The following is a 12,894-nucleotide window of genomic DNA, read 5'->3' as shown; positions in this document are numbered from 1 at the left end:
GGCTTTGTTACTGCAACTTTTAGTGAGTTTAGTATAGAGAGCCATTTATTATGTTCAACATAGGAGGGCAAGCACAGGAAGCAGCTATTTCAGTAGTTTAGTTGGAATAAGGTCCAGTATGCAAGCTTGAAGGTTTAGAGGCCAATACTATTTTCATCAATGTGTGAAGAGATATAGTATTAAAAAACTTGAGTGTCACTCTTGATCCTAGGTCACGGCAGTGTTGTGCAGACTCAGGACAACTGAGCTTTGGAGAAATACGCAGATTTAAAGAGGAGTCCGTAATTTGCTTTCTGATGATCGTGGTCTTTTGATCAAAGAAGTTGAATTTATCACTGCTGAAGTGAAAGCCATCCTCTCTTGGGGACCGCTGACTTTTAGTTAGCTATGCGACAGTATCAATAATACATTTAGGATTGGCTCTATATAATAAGGTCATCGCCAAAGTGCGCAGTACACAGGTGCACAACAAATAATAACCCTATTAGACAATGAAGACATGCTTGGTGGTGCACATGGACAAATGGTACCTTCTCTTATTCCAGGATTACATCAACTGTGCTGAGATCAGGGTGGAGTTCACCTGTCGTCATTTCACTGTGGGTGGTTTAATAGGATCCCCATTAGCTGTTGCAAAAGCAGCAGCTACTCTTCCTGGGGTCCAACACGAAACATGAAACATGACATAATACAGAACATCAATAGACAAGCACAGAACTACATTAAAAAAAAAGTTTTTACAAAAAAGCATAAGTCGCCTACATATCAATGCACGCACACAAACTATCTAGGTCAAATAGGGGAGAGGCGTTGTGCCGTGAGGTGCTGCTTTATCTGTTTTTGAGACCAGATTTCCTGTTCACTTGAGCAATATGAGGTGCAACGGAGTTCCATGCAATGGCTCCATATAATTATGTACGCTTGAATTTGTTCTGAATTTGGGGACTGTGAAAAGACCCCTGGTGGCATGTCTGGTGGGTTAAGTGTGTGTGTCAGAGCTGTGTGTAAATTGACTATGCAAACCATTTGGGATTTTCAAAACAATGTTGAAGTGATGCAGTCGGTCTCTCCTCAACTCCTAACCAAGAGAGTCTGGCATACATAGTATTTATATCAGCCCTCTGATTACAATGAAGCGCAAGACATGGCGCTCTGTTCTGGGCCAGCTGCAGCTTAACTAGGTCTTTCCTTGCAGCATTGCACCACATGACTGGACAATAATCAAGATAAGACTAAACTAGAGCCTGCTGGACTTGCTTTTTGGAGTGTGGTGTCAAAAAAGCAGACTATCTCTTTATCACGGACAGACCTCTCCCCATCTTTACAACCATTGAATCTATATGTTTTGACCATGACAGTTTACAATCTAAGGTAACGCCAAGTAATGTTGTCTCCACAACTTGTTCAACAGCCATTCCATTCATTACCAGATTCAGCTGAGGTCTAGACCTTAGGGAATGATTTGTACCAAATACAATGCTCTTAGTTTTAGAGATGTTCAGGACCAGTTTATTACTGGCCACCCATTCCAAAACAGACTACCAATGAAGAGTTGTAAGCATCAGGGTCTCCAAATGATTCATGCTAGTATAATCCTTATTTCCTCTATCTCTCAGAAACGTGAGGTCAACACTGTGCTCTCTGACATCATCAAGCACATTATGCCGGATCGTGCCTTTGAGGATGCCTATGCTCAGCTCCAGTCCGTGATAAGGAAGATCCTCACCTACTTTCATGACTTCTCTATCTTCTCCATGGTAAGACTTGGTTTGATATTCTCCAATCTCACACAATCACTCATGTTTGTCAGTGGATCGATCTAATTCGTTTCTCTATGATTCTCCCTTAGGAGCGTTTCCTTCCCTTCATGGACATGTCCCAGAAGGACAGCGTCAGGGTGGAGGTGTGTCTCTCCATCATGGACATCTTCATTAAGTATGTCTGGTTTAGGCAACACCTTCGTTGATGTCATGCTACGTGGCTAATGACACCCAAGCTAAATATCTCTTCAACTCTTTTCTATGTGAACTCAGTTTGCTTCTGTGCATGTATCCATATGTCTATCCCGAATGTCTGTCTGTGTCTGTCCCTTCAGACACCAACAGGAGCACACTAGAGACCCTGTTATCCTCAATGCTCTACTGCACGTCTGCAAGACCATGCACGACTCTGTAAAGTAAGTAGTCAACTGTGGGTGGGTGTGTTATAAAGTGACCCTACTCTCTCTGTGTCCTTTAGCGCGCTGACTCTGGAGGATGAAAATAGATCTGGCCTCTGGCCTTACTGATCAATGGCTTCATACGCATGGTGAGTGTCTGACTGACTACCCCTCCTCTGGGTCCTCATGCACTACTTCTCCTCCTGCATTTCCAAGGCTGACAAACAGTGATCCCCCCGCCCCCCTCCACGTGAGAACAGCCAAGGGGCCAACCATACTCCCTCATAAGCCCTTATCTACATCGTCTTATCTGTGTGTGCACATACATACACGCAACACCAAGACCACACCTAGACATGGTTGACCTTTATTAACTTGTATGTAGTTCTGTAATTGCAATACAAACCGACTTCTTTTGACAGTTGATATCGATCTAGTTAAACGTTGTAATAATTTTCCAAAGGTTACACATAGAGCACATACTGTATATGCACCTCAACTTGTCTTCTTTTCAGGCTGTGAACCAGCTGGCCGTGGAGACAAGCCGTGTGATGAGGGGGAGCCACTCCCATAAGACTGCTGCTTTTGTCAGGGTTTGTCACACCACAGCACTATCTACAGTACAAGTCAAAGTTTGGACACACCACATTCAAGGGTTTTTCTTTATTTTGTAAAACTACATTCTACATTGTAGAATAATAGTGAAGACATCAAAACTATGAAAAACAATTATGGAATCATGTAGTAACCAAAAAATGTTAAAAGATATTTTAGAGTTTAGATTCTTCAAAGGAGCCACCCTCTGCCTTGATGACAGCTTTGCACACTCTTGACATTCTCTCAACCAGCTTCACCTGGAATGCTTTTCCAACAGTCTTGAAGGAGTTCCCACATATGCTGAGCACTTGTTGGCTGCTTTTCCTTCACACTGCGGTCCAACTCATCCCAAACCATCTCAATTGGGTTGAGGTCGGGTGATTGTGGAGGCCAGGTCATCTGATGCAGCACTCCATCACGCTCCTTCTTGGTCAAATAGCCCTTACACAGCCTGGAGGTGTATTGGGTCATTGTCCTGTTGTTGTCATTGTCCTGTTGGGTCATTGTCCTGTTGGGTCATTGTCCTAAGTGCAAACCAGATGGTATGGCCTATTATTTTAAGGATATAGCCTACAAAGAAATACATTGTGAAGCTTTTGTGAGTGAGGTCCTGAGCACTCAGGAGCATGTCTGTACTTTACTCCTTTCATCTTTGCCTCGATCCTGACTAGTTCCCCAGTCCCTGCTGCTGAAAAACATCCCCACAGCATGATGCTGCCACCACCATGCTTCACCGTAGGGATGGTGCCAGGTTTCCTCCAGACGTGACTCTTGGTTTTGCGACTGCACTTGAATAAACTTTCAAAGTTCTTGAAATGTTCCGGATTGACTGACCTCCGTGTCTTAAAGTAATGATGGACTGTCGTTTCGTCTGTATACTATCCCTACCCTGTTGTTGCTGTATACCACCCCTACCCTGTTGTTGCTGTATACCACCCCTACCCTGTTGTTGCTGTATACCACCCCTACCCTGTTGTTGCTGTATACCACCCCTACCCCGTTGTTGCTGTATACCACCACTACCCTGTTGTTGCTGTATACCACCCCTACCTTGTTGTTGCTGTATACCCCACCTACCTTGTTGTTGCTGTATACCACCCCTACCTTGTTGTTGCTGTATATACCCCTACCTTGTTGTTGCTGTATACCACCCCTACCTTGTTGTTGCTGTATACCACCCCTACCCTGTTGTTGCTGTATACTACCACTACCTTGTTGTTGCTGTATACCATCCCTACCTTGTTGCTGTATACCACCCCTACCCTGTTGTTGCTGTATACCATCCATACCCTGTTGTTGCTGTATACCACCCTACCCTGTTGTTGCTGTATACCACCCCTACCTTGTTGTTGCTGTATACCACCCCTACCCCGTTGTTGCTGTATACCACCCTACCCTGTTGTTGCTGTATACCATCCCTACCTTGTTGTTGCTGTATACCACCCCTACCCTGTTGTTGCTGTATACCATCCCTACCCCGTTGTTGCTGTATACCCCCCTACCTTGTTGTTGCTGTATACCACCCCTACCCTGTTGTTGCTGTATACCACCACTACCTTGTTGTTGCTGTATACCATCCCTACCTTGTTGCTGTATACCATCCCTACCCCGTTGTTGCTGTATACCACCCTACCCTGTTGTTGCTGTATACCATCCCTACCTTGTTGTTGCTGTATACCACCCCTACCCTGTTGTTGCTGTATACCACCCCTACCTTGTTGTTGCTGTATACCCTCCCTACCTTGTTGTTGCTGTATACCACCGCTACCTTGTCACAACAACTGATTGGCTCAAATGCATTAAGGAAAGAAATTCCACAAATGAACTTTTAACAAGGCACACCTGTTAATTGAAATGCATTTTAGGTGACAACCTCATGAAGCTGGTTGAGAGAATGTCAAGAGTGTGCAAAGCTGTCATCAAGGAAAAGAGTGGCTACTTTGAACAATCTCAAATATAAAGTATATTTTGATTTGTTTAACTCTTTTTTTGGTTACTACATGATTCCATGTGTTATTTCATCGTTTTGATGTCTTTACTATTATTCTACAATGTAGAAAATAGTAAAAAATTTAAAAAAACTTTGAATCATTAGGTGTGTCCAAACTTTTGACTGGTACTTTATACCAACAACAACATTTTGCAGACCCTTTTATCCAAAGCAACTTACAGTCATGGGAAGGTGGGATGCCTCGTCAGTTCTACAACAGAATGCATTCAACTGAAATGTGTCTTCCGCATTTAACCCAACCCCTCTGAATCAGAGAGGTGCGGGGGGCTGCCATAATCGACACCCAAAGACGCCCGGGGAACAGTGGGTTAACTGCCTAGCTCAGGGACAGAACAACATATTTTTACCTTGTCAGCTTGGGGATTCGATCCAGCAACCTTTCAGTTACTGGCCCAATGCTCTAACCACTAGTCTAACCACCTGCTGCCTCATGCTTGCATACATTTTAAGTACGAGTGGTCCTGGGAATCCAACGCACTATCCTGATGTTGCAAGCCCATGCTCTACCAACTGAGCTACAGAGGACCATATGATATTGATTTCTCAGAGTAGACTTCAGAAATATAGAAGAAAGTGAAATGAAAGAATCATTGGAGTCAAAGTCGCTGCTTATACATTTTCTTTGTATTTTTCCATAGAACATGTTTTACTTAACTGTCCTCTCTTATCCCTTCATATTCTTCCTCTTTGTGCCATAGAGTGTTCGTAGACAGGGTAGTCTAGCCTTCTCTCTGTTTGGCTGCCTCTTGGCTCATGGGGAGCTACGTAACAACAAACTCAACTTGTGGAATCTGAGCCACACACGCACCTCTGTGAGTGTAAAACAGGAAGTTTTAGGTGCAAGAACAAAACATGGAGAGATATTCACTATCTCTATATACACAACACAGAATATGGTTTATTTATTAGTCGCCCTCTTTTTCTTGACAGGTGAGGACACTAGAATTCATCAAGCGCCAGGCCCAGCAGCCAGACATGGTTCAACACCCCACCCTGCAGTCTAGGACCTGAGGCCATCAACTACATCCCTGGTCCCATACATCTACAGGGCCTTCAGAATGTTTTCACACCCCTTGACTTTAGCATTTTGTGATACGGCCTGAATTTTAAAATGATTACATTTGGATTATTTTGTCACTGGCCTACACACAATACCCCATAATGTCAAAGTGGAATTGTTATTCAAAATGTTTACAAATGTATAAAAAATATAAAGCTGAAAAGTCTTGAGTCAATAAGCAGTCAACCCCTTTGTTTTGTCAAAAATAAATCAGTTCAGGAGTAAAGATTTGCTTAACAACTCGCATAAGTTTTATTGACTCCCTCTGTGTGTAATAAGTGTCTAACGTGATTTTTTGAATGACTCCTCTCCGTACCCCACACATACAATAATCTGTAAGGTCCCTCAGTCGAGCAGTGAATTTCAAACACAGACTCAACCACAAAGACCAGCGAGGTTTTCCAATGCCTCACAAAGAAGGGCACCTATTGGTAGATGAGTAAAAAAATAAAAAAGCAGACATTGAATATCTGTTTGAGCATAGTGAAGTTATTAATTACACTTTGGTGTATCAATACACTCAGTCACTACAAAGATACAGGCGTCTTTCCTAACACAGTTACTGGGGAGGAAGGAAACCCCTCAGGTATTTCACCATGAAGCCAGTGGTGACTTTAAAACAGTTACAGAGTTGAATATCTGTGATAGGAGAAAACTGAGGATGGATCAACAACATTGTAGTTATTCCACAATACTAACTTAATTGACAGAGTGAAAAGAAGGAAGCCTGAACAGAATAAAAATATTCCAAAACATGTATCATGTTTGCATCAAGGCACTGAAGTAATGCTGCAAAAAATGTGGTAAAGCAAGTTAACTTTTTGTCCTGAATACAAAGTGTTATGTTTGGGGCAAATCCAATAAAACACATTACTGAGTACCACTCTCCATATTTTCAGGTATAGTGGTTGCTGCATCATGTTATGGGCATGCTTGTAATCGTTGAGGACTGGGGAGTTTTTCAGAATAAAAAAAGAAACGGAATGGAGCTAAGGACAGGCAAAATCCTAGAGGAAACCCTGGTTCAGTCTGCTTTCCACCAGACACTGGGAGATTAATTCACCTTTCAGCAGGACAATAACCTAAAACAGAAAGCCAAATCTACACTGGAGTTGCTTACCAAGAAGACAGTGAATGTTCCTGAGTGGCCTAGTTACAGTTTTGACTTAAATCTACAAGACCGGAAAATGGTTGTTTAGCAATGATCAACAACCAATTTGACAGAGCTTTAAGAATTTTGAAAATAATGGGCAAATGTTGCACAATCCACGTGTGGAAAGCTCTTAAGAGACTAACAGCTGACAAAGGTGCTTCTACAAAGTATCAACTCAGGGGTGTGAATAATTATGTAAATTAGATACCTGTGTTTCATTTTCAATGAATTAGCAAACATTTCTAAAAACATGTTTTCACTTTGTCATTGAGGTATTGTGTGTACATGGGTGAGACAAACATTTTTTTTTAATCAATTTTGAATTCAGGCTGAATAAGTCAATGGGTATGAATACTTCCTGAAGACACTGTACATCCCCTGTAGAGATTGTCTCACCTTAAAACTGCATATGTTTAGTGCCCACTAGGTGTCAACTAGGCCCCTGGAGGACTGTACACTTGCAGATTTTACAGTATTTCAGGATTTCATTTGGACCTAGTAAACTAGGTTTGTTGCCTCCAGCCAATAAGTTACATTAATTGATCAATTCATTTCCAGATTGATATGACACTCCCTCTTCCAGTCTAGACTGATCCTAGATAGGAAGAGCTCCTTACTATGCCATGAACGAACATTATAGATAACTGATTCATACAGTGACGTTAAACTTTACTCCATTTCAAATGATTGTATACTTGTGTATTTCTACTGAAATGACGTTTCTCCATTCTGCGCTAACATTTTGTATATTATTGTAATAATGTCTGAACATACAGGATTGAAAAAAACTAAATAGTGATATTGGGTATTTGTTTTGGCTCCTCCGAAAGCAACCAACTCATTCAAGCCCAGCACTCTTTAAAAAGACTGAGGACAGAAAAGCTATCACCATTTGTGTTTATTTACTCAATTAGTGAATCATTTAAAAAGGCAAACAACCCCCATTTGCATTCAAATGAAATAATCAAAAACCAAATGTTATGTTCACCATGCTGGCTTGCTTGCCAGAGCCCCGGTCTGTCTAAAAAGCCTTTGATGACACATATTCCTCAACTCCGGTAGTGTTCACTAAATATTCTGCGCATTACCGTACATACTCACACACCAGAAGGAATAATATATATTCAGGCCTTTAATGCTATCCAGGCAACTTATCTTGTTGAGTTAGTGCATTGAATAATGATGTAACCAATGGCATGAACTTATTTTTTTAAGTTGAGATATTTGTAGTGATCCTTTGTGGCTCAGTTGATAGAGCAACACGCTAGAAAAGCCAGGGTAGTGTGTTCTACTGCTGGGACCATCCATACGTAAAATATACGCACGGAGTAGCTTTGGATAAAAACGTCTGCTAAATGGCATATGTTATAGTAGTAACACTTATGGACATCATGGCTATTATCAAAGATGTAACATTATAATAACAATATCTGAAGGATGTGTCTGTTAGCTTAGAAGAGTCACGTGAGAATTTTAATAGCAGTTATAATTCCAAAATAGAGAACCTTTCACCACTCTTCTTAAACATGAATTCAAGAAATTCCCAAAACACATAAAGTAAGTTAACAGTGGAAAATGTCAAAGAACTGGCTTAAAAACCACTGTATACTCTATACACGCAAAAGGAATCTTCATGTTGGATACTGGGGTATATTTAAACCAAACCATGTGAGATTAATAATTAAGCTTCTGGATATAGACAATATAATTCCACAGTAGGCTGGGATTTCTTTTGTTTTTATCTTAGTATTTTTAAGTTTCTTTTTTTTTTTCTGGTCTCAAACATCTGGACTGACAAAATGGCGCAGTCACCAACTCAATCTGACAATGTATTGGGGGGGGAGGGGCGATGTATTAGAAGACTTCAACGTAACTGATTCGCATTCACATGAGCATGCCAAACACATTTAACACACACAGGTATATGACCTGAGCATACCCATCTACCAGTGGAGGTTGCTGAGGGGAGGATGACTCCTAATAATGGCTGGAACAGCGCTAATGGAATGGCAAACACATAGAAACCATGTGTTTTATACCATTCCACTCGAGCCATTTACCATGAGCTTGTCCTCCCCAATTAAGGTGCCACCAACCTCCTGTGCCATCTACCCGTCTACTCCTGTCGACGTAAACACACGTAATCTTTCATATGGATTATGAGTAATGGTCAAGTCCGGCTTTAGCTTGCAGCCAGGTGTACGATGCCTGACAGGTATGTCTCTCTACACCATGCAACTACCACATAAGTTGTTTATAGTAATTCTTGAATACAAATTACTACCTGCACCTGTGGAAGATGCATGGTATATGAGGAGAAAAAGCAGCACTCCCTAGAATGAAAAGGGTTTCTTTGTTGTTGTAGTATCCCAGGCTGATGTGTTATTTTACGAGTTGAATTATGACTGAAATGAATACACAGCCATTGTTGAATCTTTTCTGTCCCTGTGGATGAGGGAAAATAAGTCCAGGGAAGGAAGGATTGCAGTTGCTCTCTTATCCTTTTTAAAGAAACAAACCTACACAGAAAATTGTCCAAAAACGAAGAAACAAAAACTATATAAAAAACAAACATAACTCAAACGAAAGGAGTTTGCATTTTGGCGCAGTCCAGGCAGTACTGAGGGGGATAGTTTGGCCTGCTCTTTGTTCAGGTTCTTGTTGGATGTGGGGGGGGGGGTAAGCCTTGCACTACCCTGTGCTCTCAGTCCAGCTCAATGGGGCTGCCGTGCTCCTGTGCTTCCTCTCCCTCCTCATCCTCACCCTCACCTGAGCCCATCAGGCTGTTCAACAGGTTTCCTGACAGATACAGAACACACTTGAATGAAACACATAAACATACCGTTTCACCAAAGTAGCTTTCAATGGTGATCAGAATGAGTTTGTAAAAATACTGCTTAGTTCATGCCTGGTATTTAAGAGATGACAGTCACAAGCACTTACCTAGCAATCCACCATATGATGAAGACTGTTTGGGTGGCACCCCGAAGAAAAGCTGTCCTATCCTGTCGAGATACTGATGCAGCAGGCAGTCAATGTAACAGGAGGGGTAGAGGAGAAGGGGGGGGGGAAATCATTAGACACCATGCAGAGTTACATTGCTACATGAGGAACACTCATTAAAGGGTCAAGCTCACCTCATTATACATAGGGTCCCTCTTCAGGAAGGCTGATACTGCTCACATAGCACTGTGAACACTGTTAATTTGCCTCTGCAGAGGAAAACAGAAAAAGTTGAGGCACATTTATGAGAACCTGGAAAAACACTGTTTTATTCCCTGAAGGTTTTGGTGGTTGAATAAATAAGGCCTTACCCATCCACTGCCAGCAAGAGAAACCAGATAAAGTTGAGCAAGGGCTGCACAAAGGGAGGATCCTTCTCTATTGAGGGGTGTTTCTGTGTATATGTGCTGAACACTACAGACGCACTGTTTTTGTTCTTTAAACAGAGGAACCTGAGCAGGAAGAGGGAGGGGCAGAGGTGAACAAGCGATTAAACAGCAGAATAAGCAGCTTTTGTTGACAGATTGAAAACAGATGAGGGTGCAGGGAGACAGACTTACTGCAGGACGGCCTGTGCCACAAACATGTCCACCTCACTGCGAAAGCCCCGCTGCGCTGAGTACTCCACCAGCATCTGGGCACATCCCTCTCCATCAGAGGAGTGCAAGAAGTGGTAGCGAGACTCACTGTAGTTTTGCTCTAAACAGATAGAATTATATCATATGCAACCTCTGTTCAAGGAAACATGAAAATGATAACCTTGCAGTTTAATGTTCAGAGTTTTCTACTGAATACCTTTCCACAAGGTGACTGCTAGGAGCTGATGCAGTTTGGGGGCGCCCAGCTTCCCTGAGCCACCTGTGGACCACTTGAGTGCGCGGGACACAAATGCTACTCTCTCTGGGGAGTTGGGGTCCATCAAACTGAACAGCTTAGCCAGGTGCTCTGAAATTACAACCCAGAGGAGCTTAACACAGCGACTACGGCACACTGACACTAACTGTGTTCATACTGTTTAACTACAATTCATTATATACACACACACACACACACACACACACACACACACGTTAGCTCACCTAAGTCTTCATCCTCCACCTTCGCCTCAGATTTCTCCAAAGACTCTAGCACCAACATTGACAGGTCTGCAGCACTGTTAAGCTGTGGATGACAAACACCTGTAATTTGCCATAGAACTCACAACTGTTTAGCTGTGGATAATTAAAATTGCTGTAGCCAATGCCACAAAAACAGCCGAAATGCAATGAATGCCCCAGCGTCATGACTTCTTATACCTGGTTGTAGCTGAAGAAGAGCTGGGCGCCATTGTACATCAACTCCCTGGCATCGGTGTGCTTTGCTTGTGAAATATACCTGTGTCAAACAGAGATGGCAAATGTCATGTCACTGATAAACTGAATTGAAACCAGGCTAAGCAAGTGACAGTATCAAACAAATGTATTTATAAAGCCCTTTTTACGTCAGCCGAGTGACAGTATGGATGTTAGTCTGGTGGTCCCCCTGTCTATGAAATAATGAGGGCTGAAAAGTAATACTCAGTCACTGGGCCAACATTTCTCAATACACGACAGTGAATCGCAGTTAACTGTCAGTTACTAGGCACACACAGTTCTCATGTTAAGTTAGGCTACCTGTCATGACAGTCAAAAACATTGAAGTATAACAGTAAGTGAATGAATTACACCCAATGACTGATGACACCATCGCTATTAAAATAGTGATGGAAGGTTAGGAACCATGGGCAATACCAACACCCATAGCTAAATTGATTGTGACTGTGTAGCAAAGACGACTAGCTAGCTAACGTTAGCTGGTTAGGACATGTAAGTTAGCTAAAACAAACTAGCCTGCTCACGTTGGCTAACTACACACACTCTAGCTAGCGAGATAGCCAGCTAGCGTTAGCTACTACTTGTATCTGACATGATTGTTACTGGGCTGGAGATGACAGTCTGATTATCAGTGTGTCAGGTCAGTGAACTGTATCTTTACTAGACAAAAACGTACACTTATGGGTAACTAGTTAGAAAAACGAGATGGACTGGCTAGCTAGCTAGCGTATATTGCGACATTAGCTAGGCTAGCTCGCATGCTGTGTCCCATTTTGTGACTTGGAGTGATTGACGCAAAAAACTGTCCAAACAAAAAGAAGGACTGACCCGAGTGGGTGGGGCAGTACCTTGAATATACCAATCATACACTAAAATGTAGGCAGCAAGGTTAACAAGCATAACGATCTGGAAAGGGGAGGCCCAAAAGCGAACTAATAATCTCACCGGGCTAACGAAAATTGAAATGTTTTACCTAAAAAATAAGGTTCTGTACATCTGGTGAGCTTCATAGTAATCTCCCTTTTCCACACTGGCTCGCAGTTTCCCTTCAACCCGCTGCGTTCCTCCACGGTTTCTTGCATTGGAGCACTTCAGAGCCTCCTGCTCCGACATCATTATTGTTTGTTCCCAGCAACTCGGCCCAACAACCAAACGTTGACACTGACAGTGCAGAAAGCGGATACACAAAAATACCTAGCATTGACCCATTTTACTTGCCGTAGTTAGTTATGGTTATGGCACAGACAGAATGGGCAACACAGACACGCCACAGGGGTTATAAAGCTGAAGCATCCGTTCAGAACGTTTTCTCACCACCAAATATGGTAGAGAGAGGATGTCCAGTGGCAAGTAGTGGGAGAGGATGGAACTGGGTGAAACTGTGTCGACATTCTGCAAATGTTCTCATCGATGAAACATCTGATCTCAATACATTTTCTGTTCCCAAAACTAAAATCTGTTACGAACACAATGCATTAAGTTTTATAGACTTTACTCTTTGGCAAAGTCTTAAAAAATAGCGTTGTTTAGAAGGAGTGCAAGGTTTGTGCACATGCGCAC

The 12,894-nt window shown here is 42.3% G+C and overlaps 2 protein-coding genes across 4 annotated transcripts; one reads left to right on the top strand and one right to left on the bottom strand.

The window, feature by feature from the left end:
* Positions 1-1,253: 1,253 nt before the first annotated feature.
* LOC115106159 (VPS35 endosomal protein-sorting factor-like) lies at positions 1,254-9,510 on the top strand. Of its 3 annotated transcripts, XM_065007921.1 has the most exons (6): positions 1,254-1,757; positions 1,850-1,935; positions 2,096-2,307; positions 2,674-2,751; positions 5,465-5,578; positions 5,697-9,510. In XM_065007921.1, the coding sequence occupies exons 1-3, from the start codon at positions 1,458-1,460 to the stop codon at positions 2,178-2,180; spliced, it is 471 nt and encodes a 156-aa protein (XP_064863993.1). In that variant the 5' UTR covers positions 1,254-1,457; the 3' UTR covers positions 2,181-2,307; positions 2,674-2,751; positions 5,465-5,578; positions 5,697-9,510. The 3 variants fall into 3 exon arrangements, 2 of the variants coding, with proteins under 2 accessions (XP_064863993.1, XP_064863994.1); XM_065007922.1 differs by lacking the exon at positions 5,465-5,578; XR_003859990.2 differs by lacking the exons at positions 1,254-1,757; positions 1,850-1,935; positions 2,096-2,307 and adding an exon at positions 2,447-2,535.
* Positions 7,863-12,675, bottom strand: get4 (guided entry of tail-anchored proteins factor 4). Its single transcript, XM_029629097.2, is given in 10 exon segments — positions 7,863-9,778; positions 9,923-9,995; positions 10,117-10,145; positions 10,148-10,191; positions 10,294-10,434; positions 10,543-10,681; positions 10,778-10,927; positions 11,062-11,143; positions 11,278-11,356; positions 12,308-12,675. Coding segments are annotated over 10 exon segments (975 nt in total). The 5' UTR covers positions 12,451-12,675; the 3' UTR covers positions 7,863-9,683.
* Between the last annotated feature and the right edge of the window lie 219 nt (positions 12,676-12,894).

This window comes from Oncorhynchus nerka, linkage group LG23 (assembly GCF_034236695.1).
Source record: "Oncorhynchus nerka isolate Pitt River linkage group LG23, Oner_Uvic_2.0, whole genome shotgun sequence".
In the NCBI taxonomy this organism is placed as follows: Eukaryota; Metazoa; Chordata; class Actinopteri; order Salmoniformes; family Salmonidae; genus Oncorhynchus; species Oncorhynchus nerka.
The sequence above is the reverse complement of the archived record's forward strand: the minus strand, read 5'-3'. Positions and strand labels throughout refer to the sequence as shown.

Excerpts from the sequence above, each read along its gene's own strand:
- LOC115106159 (XM_065007922.1), top strand. The coding sequence starts at position 1,458 with ATGATTTGTACCAAATACAATGCTCTTAGTTTTAGAGATGTTCAGGAC. Across the intron at positions 1,758-1,849 it reads ACTTCTCTATCTTCTCCATG|GAGCGTTTCCTTCCCTTCAT; the intron begins GTAAGACTTGGT and ends ATTCTCCCTTAG. Across the intron at positions 1,936-2,095 it reads ATCATGGACATCTTCATTAA|ACACCAACAGGAGCACACTA; the intron begins GTATGTCTGGTT and ends CTGTCCCTTCAG.